This window comes from Euprymna scolopes, chromosome 25 (genome assembly GCF_053919585.1).
Source record: "Euprymna scolopes isolate OS-2025 chromosome 25, ASM5391958v1, whole genome shotgun sequence".
In the NCBI taxonomy this organism is placed as follows: domain Eukaryota; kingdom Metazoa; phylum Mollusca; class Cephalopoda; order Sepiida; family Sepiolidae; genus Euprymna; species Euprymna scolopes.
The window spans coordinates 27706667-27729166 of record NC_136506.1 but is presented as its reverse complement, the minus strand read 5'-3'; the positions used below and the strand labels follow the sequence as shown (position 1 = coordinate 27729166).

General features: G+C 33.7%; 1 protein-coding gene and 1 pseudogene across 1 annotated transcript in view; one reads left to right on the top strand and one right to left on the bottom strand.

Moving 5' to 3' along the window:
- Positions 1 to 22500, bottom strand: part of LOC145247304 (uncharacterized) — a 179396-nt gene that overhangs the window by 112076 nt on the left and 44820 nt on the right. Inside the window, exon 2 of the mRNA XM_080108927.1 lies at positions 228 to 352. Within this exon, the coding sequence (XP_079965053.1) occupies positions 228 to 288 (61 nt within the window). The 5' untranslated portion in view covers positions 289 to 352. The remainder of the gene's footprint in view (positions 1 to 227; positions 353 to 22500) is intronic.
- On the top strand, positions 20191 to 20307 carry LOC145247607 (5S ribosomal RNA; annotated as a pseudogene).

The following is a 22500-nucleotide window of genomic DNA, read 5'->3' as shown; positions in this document are numbered from 1 at the left end:
ATTTTTAATATTTATTTTTGCTATGAATAATTTTCACATTTTTAATAAATTTGATTTATAGTGATTTGCAATCGAACTCTAACTTTCTAAATTCTAATTTGCTGTCATGATTATTTAAGACTGATGATGATATACTTTGTGTATGAACAACGGATATATGATCCTCAGTTATTATTGCAAGAAAAAATGTGTGTAAATCCAATGTGATGGAAAGCAAGAATTCTTACCTCTGATCTCTTGGGAAAGAGATAAAATAATCACAGTTAATGCTAATATTCTCTCCATCATCGGAAAATGGTTCCACTCTGATATGTAAAAGCTGTAATCCTTTAAATCAGAGTTGAGCACACAGCTGAAAATGCAGAGAACAGAACATCCATAAATATTGAGTGAACACATATAACAGCAATAACAGCAACAAAAACAGAAACATCAACGGCACAACAACAACAATAAAAAACAACGACAACAGCGCAACAATAACAATAACAGCAGCACAACAATTTACAAAAACAACAATACCAATAAGGATAGCAATGACAAAATCAACAAACAACAACAACAGCACAACAATAACAATAACAAAAACAACAACAGCACAATAATAACAATTACAAAAACAACAACAGCACAATAATAACAATTACAAAAACAATAACGACAGCAACAATAATAACAAAAACAACAGCAACAACAATAACAACAAAAACTGCAATAACAAAGGCAACAATAACAATAACAAAAAACACTACCACAACAATAACAATAATATGGGCACAATAGTAACAAAAGCAACAATACAGCACAGCAGTAACAACACAATGACAACAACATAAACAACAACAATAACAACAGCAAAAACAGCAGTAACAAAAACTACAAAAACAACAAAACAGCATTTTCCCACCCAAACTCAAGGGGATAACTATGGATTTTACTAGTGACGAATTCAAATGTAAACGTCTGTTTCGATAACCGAATGTCAGCTTATCGTCAGTGAGCTATCGTCGGTGTTTGCCTGTATAATGATTCTCTAGTCAGTAAATAATAATAATAATAATAATAATAATAATAATAATAATAATAATAATAATAATAATAATTATTATTATTATTATTATTATTTTCTTTCAACTATAATAATAATAATAATAATTATTATTATTATTATTATTAATATAATTATATATAATATAAGAATAATTATATATTAATATAATAATAATAATAATTGTTATTATTATTATTATTATTATTATTATTATTATTATTATTATTATTATTATTATTATTATTATTATTCCCTTCGTTCAGTTTGGAGTGCATTAGATACCGCATGTAACACCGCATTGATTAAATCCAATCGTGTGGAGAAATCCAGGACGACTGGAAACAATAGCAAAATTAGCGCATGGTATTCCCAAATGGTCATTCATATTAGAACTGACCAGACTCAACGTTGCTTAAATCCCAAGCGCCACGAAGGATGTGCAATATTATTTTAACCTAGAAAGAACATTTCACAAATCAAAGTGAACTAACACAGAAAGAGATAAAACACAAAATTATTCTGAAATATCATAGAGAATAGAAATGCCAAGCAGGCAGAGGACTAACCACCGGATTAGAAATCGAAATTGAATAGAAAATTTAGAAAGAACACCACACGAACTGTAACCGTCAGAAACTCTGTAATTAAAGAAATACATCAACCCACATTGTAACATTGCGCGGACGGCTATATGACAATGCATGCGAAATGACGTCAGCGGTAAAGGAAAAAAAACAGTGATAAAAAGGAGAAAGAGGACGATCACGGGAGAGACGTGGATAAGGTTCGGGATCACGAGAGTGACGTCACGGTTGTAATAGTGAGGAAATAACTGTCGTCGTTACAAGCGAGTTAAAGTTCTTTCCAGTTGTTTGTGATTGAGACCACAACGTATTATGCAACATTGTACAAGGGTACGCACACATTCAAACACACACACACACACACACACACACACACACACATATATATATATATATATATATATATATATAACTCACTGGGAGAGATGCACTCTCAGTCTTCGTTAAGACATGCATCTAGGAGAAGAAAACTCTGATTAAAAAAAACCTGTGGTATACTGTATACTCTGTCCTGTAGCAGTCATCTGCACCGACGAAGGTGAGCAGTAATACCAAAATATGTGGTTGGTTTTACACAAAGCCTTCACAACTCTCACGTTAGTTGTTGTGGAAGAATCTCATATGTAGAAATCGACGAGAGTGTTCACCATATATATGCACTGAATTCTACAGAAAACCCGCCAGCAAACGCCTCTTCGTACATTTCAAATCTGCACTACCTCTCAAGGACAAACTAAACTACGCACATGCCGAAATCTCACGCATACAAGACAAATGCACTAACATCTCCGACAAACATACACACACTAACAATTTCCTACAGACCCTCTCACTAAACGGCTACCCTAATACGATCCTATCCTCACTTAAAAAGAAAAAACGCAACACCCGACCCTTCTCTAACAATTGTTTTCTAAAACTACCCTTCCTCAGTGACAAAATCTCATCTTCAATCCGAAAAGCCATCCGCAGCGAGGGCGCTGCGGATGGCTTTTCGGATTGAAGATGAGATCTGGATCTACTTTAAGACAACAGCTCAACCGAAAACATCCATCGCATACACCTTCCCCTTGTTCACTCTCTAATTGCCCAATATCACACACAGGTTTATGCTTTAAGAACCACGTTGTTTACGACCTACAATGCGCTAAATGCAGTGCATCTTACATCGGAAGTACTACCAGATTGCTTCATCACCGCATTAAAGAGCACTTAAACACTACTGCCTCGTCGTTCTATAAACATATTCGCACTTGCATTAATTCAGAACCAGATTTTCACATCAACATTCTTGCTTCTTCAAGAAACGTAGGTCAACTTCGTATCCTCGAATCTTTAATTATTTCAAAAAATACTCCCACACTAAACAATAGACGGGAATTGAGCTCCGCTTTTATAATATAAGTTTAAAACATAAGAAAAACAATAATTAAAAAAAAAAAAAAAAAAACCTTGCTTGATTAGTAATCTCCCTTGATTCACAAACGCAACAAGTATTTCAAACATCAACTGATTTATTTTAACGTTCTCCTAACGTCATTTTTTGTTCTATATTTCGCGGTATCACGTGGCAAACTCTTCGGCTGCTTTTCCAATTTTTAACACTCTCCCGCTGTCTTCTCTTGAAAAAGGACTAATAAGTCTGAAATATATTGAGATTATAACACCATTGAATACAACAGAAAAAAAAAATTACTGTTGTTTAGAGTTAAAATTTGTGTGAAAAAGAAAAAACAAACAACAACAACAACAAAAAAGAAATTTATTTCTTTTGTTTTCATTTAATTTTACTCTATAAAAAAAAAATCTCGCATTGTTCTTGGCTTTCAATTTTTCCTTATAATTTTCTTCAACAATGCTTCAAGCAAACTACAACCTACTTATATATATATATATATATATATATATATATATATATATATATATATATATATATATATATATATATATATGAAAAATAGATTGGTGGAAGGACCTGAACGTTGAACGTTTCGCCTCGATTTATAGGGGCTTTTTCATGAGGGATGGCCTCAATGACCATGTCTCTTTTAAAAGCCCTCATAAATCGAATGAAACGTTCAGCGTTCAAGTCCTTCCACCTCCAATCTATTTTTGATATCGTCGGATTTCATCCATCTTTTATTTAGTATATTTCCACAGAAATATTTATATATATATATATATATATATATATATATATATATATATATATATGAGTTTGATCCGAATATTGTACTTGTATAACTGGTATGCAAACGATACTCTGTCTCTTTTAATTTTACTATTTTTTATTATGACCGCTGGGTCAAAAACAGAGTTACTAATCAGGATTTTCGGTCACTCGCACACTGGCTAAGGACGCGAACATTGAAAAGGATATCAATGGCGTTAAACGAGACGTTTTCAAAAAACAAAATGTACAAATAAAACGTTGAAAGAAATCAAAGATGAGAGTAATCATCATTTGACGAGATGTCCGACAGATCTCTTCTTAGATATTCGCCGAGCGTTTCCGATTCAACATCGCCGTAGATTGAGGGACGTTTTTATGTAAACAAACAATCTCCTCCAAAAACAATCCAACGGAAGTGAATTCTCGGTGGCTTTACACGTGACTCTTGCCAACCTAACGAAGAATGTAATCTATACTATTAATAAAATTCTAAATGTTTATTTATTTAATTATGTGTGTGTGTGTGTGTGTGAGTATATATATATACCTATAAGACTTTCGAACGGATGCACCGAATTGAAAAAATTATTTTTTTCCACTGAAAAGTATGAGTTCCTAGATTGTCCTATATATGGTAAATAACGAACAACGCTGAATCACACAAAATGTCCGAAATAACCGCGACGGATAGGAACTTTGAATCTCCTAACTGCATTCTCAGCCATCACTGCCATCCGTAGTTGTTGTCGTCTCACCACGTTTTGCCAAGTAAGCTTCTGGCCGGCTTTGGGTAGGATTGAAACCGCTATCTTCAGACAATGCTCATCTTGAACCGTAGAGATTCAACGTCTCTATCAACTGCGCCACGGGCCTCGAAGAGACGACAGAAACTATGGATGGCAGTGATTGCTGAGAATGCAGTTAGGAGATTCGAAGTTCCTATCCATCGCGGTTACCACCTGACGAAGGCCAGAGGAATAGTTGGCCGAAACGTCGTGAAACAACAACTAATAAAGATGAGAATAATAGTCCGCAATAAAAAAGTTAATATAAATAATGCTCATTCTCAATTATGAATTCCAATTAAAATAATATATAAAATAAATTCTGTTTAGATTCTTTGAATCAGGTCAAAGCTGATAAAATGTTAGCATAGATCATAGCAACACCGTCTCTTACAGAAGCAATACGATTAAGAGCGGATTCTTGGGTGTCCTGTCAGGAGGAGGGTCATAAGAGTTCAGGAGATTTCATCCTACCTCTCTTCATTATATACTCCGCTGACTATATCGAAAAGAAAACTCGCTTGTGTCACATCGCACCCCTAAGGAGGCGGGTAGCTTATAATTTCCAACCCTTAAGAGTCAATTAAGGTCTTTTCCTCTTGTCAGCAACGGCTGAGTGACATTTTCACCGATACATCATTCTTTTTCCTTTGGGTTCGCCACCAAATGCGTTCCGGGGCGTGCACAAGCCCAGCGAGACAAGGACACATTCACAAAAAGAGTAATATTAACACACCCTAGAAAATAAACATAATTCACGCTTGTCTAAGCGTAGATCTAATTCTTTTAATCAAAGAAAAATTGTAGATAAGAAACGAAGAGCATTATGATAATTTTAAGTATGTATAGCACCCGGTCCTGTGAGGTCACATAAGTTAAGCGACGTTGCGACTTTTCAGTACAAGATGGGTGAACGTTAAAGAAAAATAGACGCACTCATCTATATGTAAATAAAAACGTTTTTAACGTCTAGTGCCTAGTGTTGTCCAATTGTTAAATGATAGAGTCTGATTAGGTGGGAGGAAAGTAGCGACTAGTTTCTCCCTCAGGATTGATCTAAAACGTTAATGATTATTATGTATGTATGTAGCTTTTTCTACAAGGCGCATTATGGAACTTTTTTTTTTATCAGGAATTCAATTTATATTATTTTTAATTGGAATTCATTGTGATGAGTATTATTTATTGATTTTTATTTATTGCGGGCTATTATCCTTAACTTTTTCTTGATTGTTTCACGACGTTTCGGCCAACTATTCCTCTGACCTTCGTCAGGTGGTAACCGCTACGTCCGAAAAATGTCCGAAATAACTGCGACGGATAGGAACTTCGAATCTCCTAACTGCATTCTCAGTAATCACTGCCATCCGTAGTTGTTGTCGTCTCACCAAGTTTTGGCCAAGTAAGCCTCTGGCCAGCTTTGGGTAGGATTGAAACCGCTATCTTCAGACAGTGATCATCTTGAACCGTAGAGGTTCAACGTCTCCATCAACTGCGCTACGTGCCCCAAAGAGACGACGACAACTACGGATGGCAGTGATTGCTGAGAATGCAGTTAGGAGATTCGAAGTTCCTATCCGTCGCGGTTACCATATGATGAAGGCCAGAGAAATAGTTGGCCGAAATGTCATGAAACAGCAGAGAAAAAGATGAGGGTAATAGTCCGCAATAAATAAAAATTAATCAAGAATTCAATTATTCTAACAAATTGATGTTTCCGACAGCATCATATTTTTTATCGTGAAATAACAGAGATTTTTGTATACACGGTAGGCAAGTGCACATTAATACACAGCAGCAGATCAGGACAATTGGAAACTGGCGACTCCATATCACTCTAGACAAGACATAAAGCGTTTTGGTGTAATAAGGTAAAACTATACCATTTCAAAGTCAACAGGTAGCAAACGATTGAATGGATAGGTTCCGACCTAGAAAACAGCAATTCTTTCTCCTTATTAAAAAATATCGCTCATGTAGAAACTAAAGGGATGCGATAGATAGAAAACATAAGACCAACGTTGTACTTTTCCTTATTATATTAAAGCTGAGTTATTCAGCGAGAAATTTGACGTGTTTTTACCAAAGAAAATACATGCTAAATTCTTCCTCAGTTTATTATTTATTTACTTTCGTAATACTACAGTAATTTCAATATTTATTAACTACAGTATGCAACTAACTCAGCAACAATTCTTCATATTTAAACATATCAGCCTGAAACACACACACACACACACACACACACACACACTGTATTCTTTATACGTGTCTCTCTTATTTTAGGTGGCATCCTTCACTAGCGCTTCCATCACTTTCTATGTTTAATAACACTAAGAGGTAATTCAGAAAAGAAACGTAACAAGATTGAATTCGTTCAATATAAACAAACGAGAATAGTATAAGATTTAATATGTAGTTTGTGTGGGGATTAAAAGAAAAAGAGATACATAGCTAACAGAAAGCTATTAAATTTGATTTACACGTTTTAATGGGTTTTTTTTTTAACGGCTTTGTTTATTTAACTTATTTCAAGTGATTAGAGTTTCTCGTATTTTCCTGTGTACGAATCAATTGATTTTTTTAGCTGAGGATTGCTGCTGCGGTTTCTGCTTTTATTGCTCAGTGAGTTGGAATTCTATGTAGAAGATTGTGCCTTAAGGTTGTATGGTCCGTTTTTTTTTTGTTTTTGTCTTTTTTTGTTTTTTTTTGTTGCTCACGATTGAATTAATATACAAGTTTACTGTTTCCCAAATTTTAATACGAAAAACGGACTTATGTACACTTTTTGTTTCAGCATGTTTTTTTTAAATATATTATTTATTAAAAAGAAATTTACATTTAATGAGTAACCTCATTTGCATATGACACACAATAATATTTTAGTAATTAGTTTGATGTTATTAATTTATTGTTGTAATGGAATTTTTTATTGTTTTATTTAGGAATGTAATTTTAATTGATATATTTAATTTATGTTTAAAGTAATTTATACTTAATATACGTTCAACAACAATTGCATATAAAATCGAAATTAAGCTCATTCATTTAAGCTATGAGAGTTATTTTACCATTAAACTATGAGAGTTACTTCACGTTTGATTTTCATAGACAAAGATGGATGCTTTTTATGCTTTCCTAAATATAACCTGTGGTCACTTTTCATAACATAGGATATTCACTGTAGCTTAATCAACAATTTTAACTGGATTTTAGACTCTGTCTAAGCAGTAGTCGGTACTCCTATGTAAGGATACGAGTATATATATATATATATATATATATATATATATATATATATATGCACACACATATATCTACTATTACATAAATCTTACCTGTCTGTTTAAATGTATGTGTGTTTGTATGTCTGCCTAAAACATTCGACAGGGGCGACGGATTTTCATAAGACTGGTATCGTTTTGAAGATTGACTCTTCGGACAACAAATATCAAAAACCTGGCTAAATACATTAATTTCTTCACCCTTAACAAGGCAGTGGTCTACAAGGAGGCGTCGGTTTTTTTCGCCGATATTTTCGCAATTTATCTCCTCTTTTCGATTGACTAGACTTAATTTAAACCTTCGCCACTTCCGGTTTGGCAATGGACGCCACGGTCAGGATGTCACGTTTCTTTTTCACGTATTTTCGCGGTATTTGTTCGAGCCTACCTGCCTACTACCACTTGTTTTTTTTTTCTCATACACACACCTCAAAATACCCAGGCAACACCGGCCACCAAGGTTAGTATATATATATATATATATATATATATATATATATATATATGGCTAAAAAACGAGAACAACAAATCTTAAATTTAAAAGCGATAAAAAATCGTGCGTTGGTGTTCCATCGTGGCATATTCGTATAGCATCAGTTTGCGGATACTGGTGTATTGAGTTCAATGCTAACCTATGCTGACGAGGGCTAAAAGCAAGAAACATACATGTCCATAGCAAAACTTTTATGCACATACATAATATTTAATAAAAATAAATACAGGGGCGATTTATTTATATAAATATATATGCATACAAGGAAGAATATATAGCTCTTAAAACCCCGCTAACGAAAAAAAAAATAACAGCGTTTCGAAGTTGCTTATAAAATTCCACAACAAATTTTAAGCGATAAAAAATTGGGCGTTCAAGTAGTGACCGGTCGTGGCACATTTGTACGGTGTCAGACTGTTTTCATGAGTTCGAGCCTAATCTTAGGTGATTACAGCTAGAAATATGTGTATCCGTAGGTATTCTTTTATACACGTAAATAATATTTAATAATAATAATATATTTATGTATATATTCAGGGTGGCCCACAAATCACGCACCAAAGAATTAAGTGATGTGTAACTGTAAAATCTGCGGGCAAAATATATTTTCTTTTCTTCAAATCCTTTGGTGCGCGACTTATGGGTCACCCTGTATATTATTTTTTCTTACCTGATGATAGCTAATATGATTGAAACGGTCTGCACATCGTAGCAAGATATGACTGTATTTACATTTAAAAAAATATAACTTGCTTTCTTATGATTGAGCACTATCAACGACTCTTGTTGAAATTCAATTATTTTCAATTTTTGGATACCTTCCCACCGAAAAACTATATATATATATATATATATATATATATATATATATATATATATATATATATATATATATGAATGGAAGTTGTTGCCATATCTGGGCAGGAGTTGCTAAAAACAGCCTATCCTGCCTTGACAGAGTACAAAATAGACTTCGTGGCTTAGTGGGGGATGCCCTTTTCTCTACCCTGCAACCTCTCTCCCACAGAAGAGACGTTGCGAGCCTGTCCTTGTTTTATCGTTATTTCCATGGCAGATACTCGTCTGAACTCCAATCTCTGGTCCCCCCCTCACCAATCTTTCACGAAAAACACCCATCTAGCTGAATCCACTGTGAAAAATTTCCCCCACTCTATATCTGTGCCTAAATCAAAACGCGGATTCCATGAACAAAGCTTCTTTCTTAGAACTGCACGCCTGTGGAACTCTGTTCCGTCTGCCTGCTTCCCTCCGGACTACAACTTAGTCCAATGTTAACAAATTCCTAATGAACCGCCCCCTTAAGTAAACACTTCAGCAAATCTCCTCACTAACGTAATGTACTTGCAGTAACCCTTATCCCTGAGTGGCTTCAGGGCCTTGATAAGTGGTGATCACTGTGTAAAAAAAAAAAAGTATGTATGTACTAGTGGCAAAGTTTTTAAATTGTTATTTTTCTGGATTCATTCGAGAATAAGCTTTATAGAGATCGTCAGTTGAATGATGATCGCTACGACATGAGGACCTGAGACAATTGAGCTAATGGGCAATTGTTTAGCAATTCCATAAGTTTCTAAGCGAACCCCAGTTTATGAGATGAGCGGCGCCATTACTCTCTTCACTCTGTCTCGTTGTAACACTTGGTTCATGAATTATTCTAGAAAAAAACAAAACAACCGAAAGGGTTGTTAACGAAATTTGAATATTTTTGTATTGTTCTTTTATTTTATTACAGGGGAAAAACAACCACAAACCAAATTACATGTAAATAAAAGAAATAAACAATGCTGTTGTTGTAAAGGCAGGGCGAGACATTTACGTTAAGCATGAATAGCAATAAAATAATACAAAATAAAAAGCTTATAGCAAACTACTTTAAAAGAGGAAATAAAAAAAGAAAAGAAGAGTGTCTTCGCGGATATTAAGCGAGAGTAATCCCTCGACTGAGAGCATCTTACGTCTTGAATTAATCTAAAACCTCGTCCAAAACTTTTCTCGGATCCAATTCTAAAGTTTCCCATTCACTCAACACTCAACAGCTCTCCACCCCACTCACTCGCTTTGCTTGCGCGCCATTAGCAGCCGAATATGTCCAGAGAAGGAGTTTCATTTTTTTTATTATTATTTCTTATTTCTTACTTCCGGAGCTTCCCCGGTGCTGTTCACTCAACGGAAATTTCTTATCAGCCGAGGATTCGTTCTCAACGCTTATACCGACGGACAAGAAACTACAGTGTTGGCTCCAAATTCTCTGTTGAAGGGAGTTATCTATACCTCTTTTCAGTCCTGCAAGGTGTATATTCCCAGGCATTATATTCTTTCGTTAAGGGCGAATTGATTAAGTGAGAGTCTAACTTCTCCGTGCACGTTCTGCTTTAGTAAGACAGCAGATCAATTCACATCAAAGGGTGATGATTGACGATCCGCGACTCTCTTATGTCGGGATGAGGCATGATGAAGCTCGGTTCTTGGAAATGCGTCCAGATAGGTGTAAATATTTCATTTTTTCTAAAGCAGAAAAACTATACATAAATTGAATTATTCTCATTGTTCTTCGACGAAAACTTGTACTTCTAGAATGTAACATAATATTTGTTATAAAGAGATAATTTAAACTTTAAAACGGGATCGATTAAAATTTGGGGTAGTTGGACAACAACGAGACGATAGACTTGAATCATACAATATTGATTAATAATGTTGATAATAGTGGAAAGAAAGGGGTTAAAGTAAATTGAAAAATCAAAATGTAAAGAATAATGGATTTCAAAAAATAGAACATAAGGTGTAAGATAAGTCTAGATAATTGATTTGAAGGGATCCACGTATATATATATATATATATATATATATACTTTCGCATAAATAATTGAATTCGTTCAATGAGTATCGCTAACAAAAACAAATAAAAACATCTACATAAAAACGCGATACATTCAGTAGTCGAGCGAGTTGGTCCCGTGGTAGAGGTTTAGGCTTCTTATAATGGGGTCCTGATTTCGAATCTCGCTAGATTCGGCCACTATGATGAATCGTAAACGACGAAACACGTGTCAGTGGATAATTATATTTTAAAAATAATATATATATATATATATATATATATATATATATATATATACACTGGCATTTCAGCCCGGGCGTACCCGGGTGTGTGTTGAGCAAAAAAAAGTGGTCAATTTATTTTAAGTTTTATCCCTATTATGACCCCTTAACATTTATTGTTTAGGGCTAAAATCAAGGTATTAAGTTAGACGCATGTCCAAGGAATCTATATCGAAAATTTCAAGTGTTTTGACCCAAAATTGGCGGAGGAGTTTGGTAAAGTTTTCAGAGGTCAAATCGTTGAATTTTGACCCTTTAACAGCAAGATTTCTGGCCGAAAACACATAAGAAAAATTTTACCAAATCTCAGTACCCTGTTTATCAAATTTCGACTCTGTAGACTGAAAATTGACAGAGATATTGTGTAGGGAAATGTACACAGACAGACAGACAAGCACACGCACACACAAACACTTGTATAGATATATAGATACACACGCAAACACAGGCACAAACACACAAGCACACCCCACACACACACACATATATATCTATATCTATATATATGTATATATATATATATATATATATATATATATATATATATATATATATATATATATATATATATGTACATGCAAACATATATGTTTTTTATTCATTTGGAGTGGATTCAAATAAGAATATTTCAAAGTTATTCTTGAAGTTTATGTTATATAACGGTGTATATTTTTTACTGTTTAAATATATAATGTACTTGGTGGTTGTGAGAAGTTAGACCTAGTCAGAGTTTAGAGTTGGCGATTTAAAAGTTATGGGTTAGAGTGCTTTAATATAGTAGAGAAAACTACTGATTTCAAATAGAACAAAAATTAAACTTAAAGTTTAAGTTAAGGCTGATTATTAATTCCGTTGTATTTGTTTGGATTAAGTTGTATTAAAGGTGATATCATTTCTATAGTATAAGAGTTGGGGCAAGGACACCAACACGACACATACAAAAAACTTTAATCTTGTCGAATATTTCTATTATGAGTGAACCTCATTAAAACGTTTGAGGGAGACTCGATATGGGATTTAACATACATCTATATACCAACTGCTAAAATGTCCGTGGTTTAATTAAGGGAAATAGATAAATATTTTGAGTGTTTAGAGAAATTGCTTGGAAGTAATGCGTATAGACATATGCTACAATTTTCTGGAGCGATGCTGACAAAGATGATGTAGTAATGAAATTAAGCAATGTTTAATTTTGTGGAGATATAAGTGAAAAGGTGCATTTTCGTGAGATCTTAGAGGTGTGTGCGATAGAGACCTAGGGGGAGGGCTATGTAAGTGATTAAGGAGGTGTGATTTGTATTGTTACAATTTATTGATGTTTTTTGTTTTAATTTAGGAGTTTATCTTTATCGTTAAATTTAGTGATAAAGAGTTTTACATTATATATATATATGTGTGTGTGTGTGTACAGTTATCCGTATACAGTAGTGTTCCGCTGTTTCACAGCTCATCAGTGCGACTAGACAGCAACTACCTCAAGCCAGGATCGAAACCCAATCGCCCAAACGACAGTCGAAGCTTCTAAGTGTTGCGCTATACGGCTGCTGCTATGCGGGCAGCGAATTAACAATGTTTTTTACATTGTCCAAAGTACCTAAGCTCAATGTGTTTACACAAGGAGCATCGCTTCATACGCTAATGGTAATTTGTATGTCACTGCCCAAATGCTCAACCTATGTATATGTCTATCTATCTATCTATCTATCTATCTATCTATCTATCTATCTATATATATATATATATATATATATATATATATATGACCCCATGACCCTTTAAAAGTTTTTTAAAAAAACGGCCTTGTTTTGCTGAAAGTCGATTTTCGGTTTTCAGTTAAATTCCGCTTTCGTAAATAAGTGTTTGTTGCCTAGTTACTAAACATTAGAAGGCTGAAACATGCTCATAACTGTGTAGCAACAAATTTCTGTTTATGTAAAGACAAATTATATATATTTATATATATATATATATATATATATATATATATATATATATATATATATAAGGTATTGGATTCTGACAAATAATGCTAATTTCGAATGATGGATTTCGTCGCTGACTAACGGTATTCACTTGGCGAATCGCAACCATCTTCTTTTGAGTGTCAATGTTATGCCTTAGTAATCATGCGTCTTAAACATCAGTAAAGTAACACAAAGAAACGCGTTGATTTAAAACGTCAATTAGGTATAGAATTCCTTGGCGCTTATTCCAAATGGCTGAGCACATAGGCGGAAAAAAATTGGCCCAGCTGTACAAATAACACGTGTCCGAGGGTAATACATGCGTTTAAAGCCAGAGAGACACATGGCCTAGACCACTAAGACGATTGTGAATATGTGACGATTATCTGATGGAAAGACAGTGACACATTTTCAAACAATAACGGAAAGTATGTTGCAAGGCATGTCGAATGGAATGCAAATATTATACGCAAGAGTCGAACATAAAGTATTCAGTTCAAAATTCTTTGACGGTTTTAAAAGTTTGACACTTGACACAGGAAGAAGCACGAAATTATGTGATAATAACAATCGAGACATACAAACTAAAACTTGAAATTTTAGATATAGGTTCCATGGATATGGATCTTACTTAATACCTTGATTTGGGGCCAAAAAATAAATGTTAAGGGGGCATAATAGGGGTCAACGTTTTAAAAATTTACCGCTTTTTTTTTCACTTAACATACACCTCCAAACAGCCAGGCAACGCCGCGCTGAAATGCTAGTATATATATATATATATATATATATATATATATATATTAAAAGGATTGTACCTAAAACATATCATACGGAAGCAGTACTCATATTAGGCAGGTTGAACCAGCTTCGTAGAATAAACTTAACTTTCTGGGAGATACCAAATTTAAAAGAAAGCACCTCCTAGTCACTTGTATACGTGAAGGAAGATTACAACGCTGGGTTGTCGCAGTATCTTGCAGCGTTTTGTCGACGTCCTCTTCCATACAGCGCCTGGTATTTCCAAATGGTAACCCATATGGTATTGAACAGGCTCAACGTTGCTTAACTTTATTAGTCATATCTATGCTTCAGCCTCTGTCCCATCGACGAAATGTTGCATCCCTCTGCCTGTTCTGCAAGTACTTTAATGGTGAATGCTCTGACGAACTACAATCACTTGTATCCCTTCTACGAGAATACCCTCGACAAATTCGACAAGCAAATAAATCCCACCTCTTCACAGTAGATATGCAGAAGTTGAAGTGTAATGTGAACAGACATCTTGCTGTTCATACCCAGGTAACATGTCCCCGATATTAGCCCCCTACTTCAAAGTGGCACTGTGCCTTGTTTGGGGTGAAAATTGAATTAAAAATAAAAAAGGAGAGATCGTACGTTATCTAGTACTGATCAGGCTAGACGTTGCTTAACTTCGGTGATTTAATGAAAATAATATGTCAAACATGTTTGAACATTAAGTAATAAATTTGATCACTATAATCTAAGGAGATACGTCTGTAACGTGGCCGTCGCACTTTTAGTAGGAACAAGCAAATAAAACAGGAATAGAAATAAATAAAAATCCGCGTCGTCATTTTTCCTTTTTTTAACACTAACAGTTATTACCGTTACTTCAGGTACCACTTAAAAAATCTCTCGCCATCGTCCATCTCGCCCGGTGTACACTATCCTGTCCGACCCCACGCCGGTCGAAGTTAGTTATTAGTCGCGTTTACGCGTCCATATCCTTCGATGTCGACTTTCTACTATCTCACACGGGCCGTAGCCAACCACTTCTCGCTACCGCTTCAGACGTCCATCTTCTTCGACGTCCACTTTGTTTTTCTCCGAGCAGGTGTTGCTTTTTTTTTTATTTCTTTTCGCACACAGTTCCTAATTGGCATATACAGGTTTCCGACAGCTGGTGCTTCTGTTAATCTCTTAGCATGCTGGCCAGATTAGCATTTCCAAGCCAATTTTGTCAATTTAGCTTCTTTTGAAGCAGTTTGGCCTTTTCCAAAGAACAATGTACGTAGTAAAGAAGGGACGAGTTGAATAATATATTTAATAATATAAGGATCATCTTGGCAAGGATTATTTGGATTACTATTTTGCATTACTATTAATCTATAGTATCATAAGAGTATGTTTATATATATATATATATATATATATATATATATATATATATATATATAGTCTTGGAAGGTTTTAACATTTAAAACTATACAAAAAAATATATATATATTTTATCATTCGTTAGAAAACCATTTAGCCAGTAAGTCATTCAATCACCTGCAATCACTGCATCAACTTGCTCTTTCGAATTCACTATAGTACCTGTAATAATATATATTTTAAGAGATCATCAGTTGTTTACCATGAAATACTGTTTCGGGGATTTAACATAATATATATATATATATATATATATATATATATATATATATATATATATATATATGCATATATATATGCATATATATATATTAACAATATTATATATATATATATATATGCGTACATACGTATATAAATATATATATATATATATATATATATCTGATGACCGTAAAAACACGTGTTAAATGCACACACATTTTTTCCTAAACATAAATATACACTTGTGTGTGTGGGGTATCTATTGACTTTAAATATTTATTAGTTTACAATTACTACAGCATTGGAATGTTTTGTTTTGAACAGAATCAATTAATAACAATAAAGATAATTAAAAGGAATCGTTTTGGCATCGGAAAATATCCGATAATTTTTCCGATTCCGATACTCCAGAAAATTCCGATTATTCTGATTCCAGATTTTTTATTTCCATTCTGTTTAATCGTCGCAACACTAATATATACATATATATACACATATATATACATACACATATATATATGTATATGTGTGTAAGTGTGTGTGGCCTAAGAAGCTTTTTATGCTTCAAGAATTTATGAATAAAAAAATTAATTTGATGTATTTATTTTAATCTGCTTTGTTTGTAATTAATCTTTTGTGATCAGTGCATTAGATATCGTCCAAGAGTTTATTCTAGTTCTGTTATTCTTGTAGGAATCACGATTTTTTTTACCGTTTAGGTATTATACAGAAGTTAGATTTTCTATATATATCTATGTGTGTGTGTGTGTGTGTTCGTGTGTGTGCGGAGAAAGAGAGGCAGACAGACAGACAGACAGAGACAGAGAGAGAGAGAGGGAGGGAGGGCGAGATAGAGACAGACAGACGGAAAAGACAGAGAAACTGCAGAGCCAAATGTTATTTTGTAACTATGTTCAAATACTTCGAACCGCGGTAATAGCACTTCTTACCCTGTTGATTGTATAAGTATGAAGCACTGGTGTCTGTAGGTAAAAATCATAATATTTTAAAAATATAATTACAAAACTCGTTCAACTAAGATTGGCCTATTTAAGAGAATTATAATAAGCCGTCTAATTAGAATAATGTAATGTTCATATATTAGCATTGGAATATTACAAATTTTCTGTATTTATCCGCTTTCTCCGACATTCTGTATATATATATATATATATATATATATATATATATATATATATATATATATATATATATATATAATTATTTTTACTATAATATTAAATACCTACAGACACTAGTGTTTCATCCTTTCGAGAATCATCAGTGTGGGTTTTCACGATTAACACCAGTCGACAAATTCGAACTCGGCAACACGTGCTATCTCTGGCTCGATTATCAAAGACCGTATCCATTCGGCTACCATTAACTGCATGAAATAACGTTGAATTTAAACATTTTAATTTTAAAAGTTCTTTACGTCAGCCAGACATTGATCTAATCGTTATACGATGATCTATGCATAAGAGCTAAATTGACCGACTTAATTCAACTTAAAGTGCTCAACGGACAGAAACGAGTTTCTTAAAGGGGTTGTCATAATTATTTTTTACCATAATAATTAAATACCAACATACACTAGTGTTTCATCCTTTCGGGAATCTTCAGTGCGGGGTGCACGATTAACGCCAGTCGCCAAATTCGAACTCGGCAACAGGAGCCATCTCTGGCTCGATTAGCAAATACCGTATCCATTCGGCTACCATTAACCGCGTGAAATAACGTTGAATTTAATGATTTTAATTTTAACTTTTCTTTACGTCTTTCTCGTATATATATATATATATATATATATATATATATATATATATATATATATATATATATATATATGAGAAAGAATTTGAGAAATAACAACTGTTTTTACATAATACGATTGTGTTTACTAGCCAAGTCGGGCCAAATAAGACAAAATAGTACCTGCAAGGACAAGACAAAGATATAAATACTTTTTTGTGGATTATATTCTCATGAAGTTAAAGTAGTTAAAAGACCGCTCACCTGTTCGTTTGTCGTAACGTTGATTAAAGTGACAGCGAGTTAGTGTGGCGTGTCACGCGGAATCCGCAAACGTATTATCTATCTCATTCCTTTTCTACTTAAAAAACACAATCCCCTACAAATCGTCCATCTGTCTTCCGTTCTTTCTGTTCTCCTTTTTGCGTTCTAGGAATGTCTATGGAAGACTCGGATCTTTGGCCTCTCACAGTTCACAGTTGAGATGGCCAATTTATCACTGAACACAAATGATCAAATATTATATTAGGTTTATCTCAGCATCTCGACAAGAGGCTCTGCGTGTTGTTCTGTTTTAAGCAATTGATAAAACGGGCTCATGTTTTTATTGGGAGTGTGATGTCGACTGGTGTTTGAAATATGTCCAGAAAGTGTATTTTTATCATCAGGGGTATGAGTTCCGTTATAGAAGCGTTGGTTTAATTTGAATAAAATCAAATACGCATCAAGTGCGCTTGAAAGCCAAATTACAACGCAATATTACGAAAATAGAACAAATATTTTACTTGTTTGAAATTTATCTTTTAAATATAATAAATATATACAGAGGATGGAGTTTTAACCCGAAATATATTTAAATTATAAATTTCAAGCAAGTAAAAGTATTTGTTTATTTTCATAATATTGCGTTGTGATTTAGCTTTCAATCGCATCTGATGCGTATTTTATTTCATATGTTTTTTTTTTATATTTTTAATTGCTTATTTATTTTGTTTAGTGTAATTGTTTGATTTAATGAATCTGAAACTCTATTAGTCTACTATCATATTGTGCCCTTTATATGCTCAAACCACTTATCTAAAAATAAATTTATTCAAGTAGGCGTGTGTGTGCGGATTTAATTGCTTGAATAAATTTCTAAAAATTAAAGAAAATGGCTGAGGAATTTGCATCTTTGAATCTGACTTGCAAGCATGGTAATTAAATGAAAGAAAGTACACCATTCTTTAGCTATAATTGGAAAGCGGAACTTCTTGGATTTCCATCAAGGAACGCCTCTATTGAATTGCAGCAATGCGATCCCGACAAACCCAAAAGTTTAGTAAGCCAGGCCTGACGATAACCTGCAGATCAAACCGACAAACGCTAGGAGATTATATTTCTAAAGAATGCCGGTTAGAAACTTGATTAAAGGCAAAATGGTTCAGTGACCGACTAAGGGCGAAATGGTTCATTTTCTTCTCTATCACGCCGAAATCCATGCATATATACATATATAATGTACAAAAAATATATATATATACGCATGTATGTACGTATGTCTGTACGTATGTGTGCATATATATATACATTATTTTCATATACACATACACGCACACACCCATATATATATATATATATATATATATATATATATATATATATATATATATATATATATACACACATATATATGTATATATATATACATATACATATATATATATATATATATATATATATGTATATATATATATAGGAGTGTGTGAGAAAAATTCTCACCATATATATATATACTCAACAAATGTTTGATCTACAGATTGGAATTCGGTAAATAGGGCATTTAAACACGTGGAAAACTTTTTTAATTGGATAAAGGGATGCTATGGGGTCAAAATTGAAAAATGAATACGCGTTGGGGGGTCATCGGATTATTTTTTGTTTGTCAACTGCTTTGCGAATGCGCATTCTTTAATCGTTCACATGACAGATTATTTATGTTAAGATTAAGTATTAATAAAAAATCCTTTGTAAAGAACGTGTCAGACTAGTCTAATGGTTTTCGTACTAAACTGCCTGTCTTTAGGTTTTGGTTTCGATTTCAGTCCAAGCATTTTCTTTACTTACAAGAAGTAGACTGTTTACAAAAACTCATAAGACTCGCATGCACATGTCCCAGTTGCTTTCCGTTTACTTTTTTTTACTTAATTTTTTTACAAAAAAATTTTTTACCTTACGTTTAATACCGAACCAGTCAAGATAATATCCTAATATATAATAACTACAACACAGCAGAGTGGCTGAATTTAGCTAAATATCCAAGTAGTCGTGCAAGATAGCACATTGTGAGAAGTTTAGGGTTTTCTTCATGGGGTCCAGATTTCGAATCTCGTTAGATTCAACCACTCTGATGAGTCGTAGACGACGAAACATGTGTAAGTGGATAATTATATTTTAAAAACTGTATATATATATATATATATATATATGTATGTATGTATATATACATATATATATGTATATATATGCATGTATATATATATGTATGTATATATATATGTATATATATACATATATATATATATATATATATATATATATATATATATATATATGCGGCACAATCGCGTTGACACACCGGTTCTCGTCAGATCACCGAATTTAATCAACGTTGAGCCTGGTTAGTACCAGATGGGTGACCATTTGGGAATTCTAGGCGCTATATGTGCTCTCTTCTCATCTCGGCATCTGTTTCCAGTCGTCCTCTACTTCACTTGCCACTGGTTTTTAGCAATGTCGTCTCAGGAGAGGTATGGTTGGAGATTCCGCACCTCCTGCCACAAAAATTTCACGTGCAAGCAACCCTTCGTGGGTATCCATAGTCTGTCCAAGACTGAAGAAGCCTGCTTTATATATATATATATATATATATATATATATATATATATATAAACAGAGAGGGGGAAGAATGAACACATATTTGAGCAAATGGCAGAAACACGAGAGGGAGATCTCGAATCTGCAGTAGAAACACAACAATGGATGGGCACATTCAATGCTGATAAGACTAAGCTTGTTTCTTTCAATAATTACAAGACACTGTCTCAACCACCAATAGGTATGCATAAAGATACATTACCTGACAGTACTTCAAACTCTTCGGCTTAACATTCACAGGAAACATGAGTTGGAACAGATACTTTGAGAGCATTTTTAAAATCGCTGCGAAGAACGTGGACCCTCTTTACCATGCTAGAAAGCTACTTACACTTGAAAGTATCCTGTGTGTCTACAAGGCGGCCATTCGCCCATCTATGTAGTAGTTGTCACATTTAGGCTGATGCATCTGTTACTAATCTCTCCTTCCTAGACAACGTTCAAAGGAGAGTTGTCAACATGATAGGTCCTGAACTGTAAACAAAGCTTCAGCCTCTGTCCCATCGACTAAATGTTGCATTACTCTGCCTGTTCTACAAGTATTTTAAAGGTGAATGTTCCGACGAATTACAAGCCCTTTTAACCTTTCGACGTAAATACCCTCCACAAAACCGAAAAGCAACAAAATTCCACCTTTTGCAGTAAAGATCCCTACTCTAAGAGTTTCTTTTTACAGTAAATATCTCTACTCTAATAGTTTCTTCCTCAGAACTGCTAGACTTTAGAACTCACTTCCAGGTTCCTGCTTCCCCAACTCTAGTGACATGCAGACGTTCAATTGTAATGTGAACAGACATCTTGCTGCTCAACTCCCTTCATAGTATCCCTGCAAGTTATGTCTCTGATAGTAGGCCCCTACATCAAAGTGTCCCTGTGCCTGGTTTGGAATGAAAATAGGATATATATATATATATATATATATATAGCCAGTAGAGTTTAGTTTCCTAGAAGTACATCCAATGAAACAACAATGTCTACCAAAATAGTGCTCAATGAGTGAACAGAGCAGGTATATTAATTTTATTTATACAAATATTAATGGCTACATATGTGCATACATGTTTCTGTAATCACCCACGTTGGGGGATTACGTCTTCAGGCCAAGAATTACCTTCAAAAGTGACATCAAATAACCCCCCCCACAAAGAGGATAAGTGAGGTCGCAACTATAATCATACCCGTATGGGTTACGTAAGTCACTTAATATTCTACTTCATCGAGCAGTTATGGTATTACTAGCCGAAATAAGTACCTGTATGAAGGTATATTTGAACCAAATGAGTAATAGATCGTTTTGAGTGAAGCTCGTAATAATGTATGCATATGGATATTTTTGGGTGTGTGCATGTATGGATATATGATCTTTATATACCCGGGTAGGAAAAATAATTTATTAATATAAAAAAAAAAAGAAAATGAAGAAATAAATAGATGAAAGAAAGTAAGGAATGAAGGGTGAATGGAAGAAAAGGGAATAAGGGTATTAGAGTGAATAAACAAAGATGAAGGTAAGTACTACAATATATAAACTTATATACCGGTTTGTATAACCTAAATACTCTGATTTCTGTCATATGTTATTATATATTATTATTGTATCGTGATACATCTTATGTATATCTGCCTTACCATCGAAAGAATGTTTGTTAAATATGTGGATAACCCTATGAAATTCATGCTGAATTCAATATAAATTTTTACGTAGTGTCAATTTTTACGGAAAAAACCTACAACTTAGGAAAGTGTAACAAGCGGATGGGGCCATGAAACATAACTAGACGTGTGGAATTTGATAGAAAAAGTGAATTTATATAGTAAATGTATTCATGTCTGTTTCTACTTTAGATGTATCATTTGGTGGCACGGTACATGTATGCATGTATATATGTATATGTCTATATTTGTGTGAGTTTGTATGTATAAGTGTATTTTATGTATGCATGTATGTTTGTATGTTTATATATATATATCTCTGTATCTATAT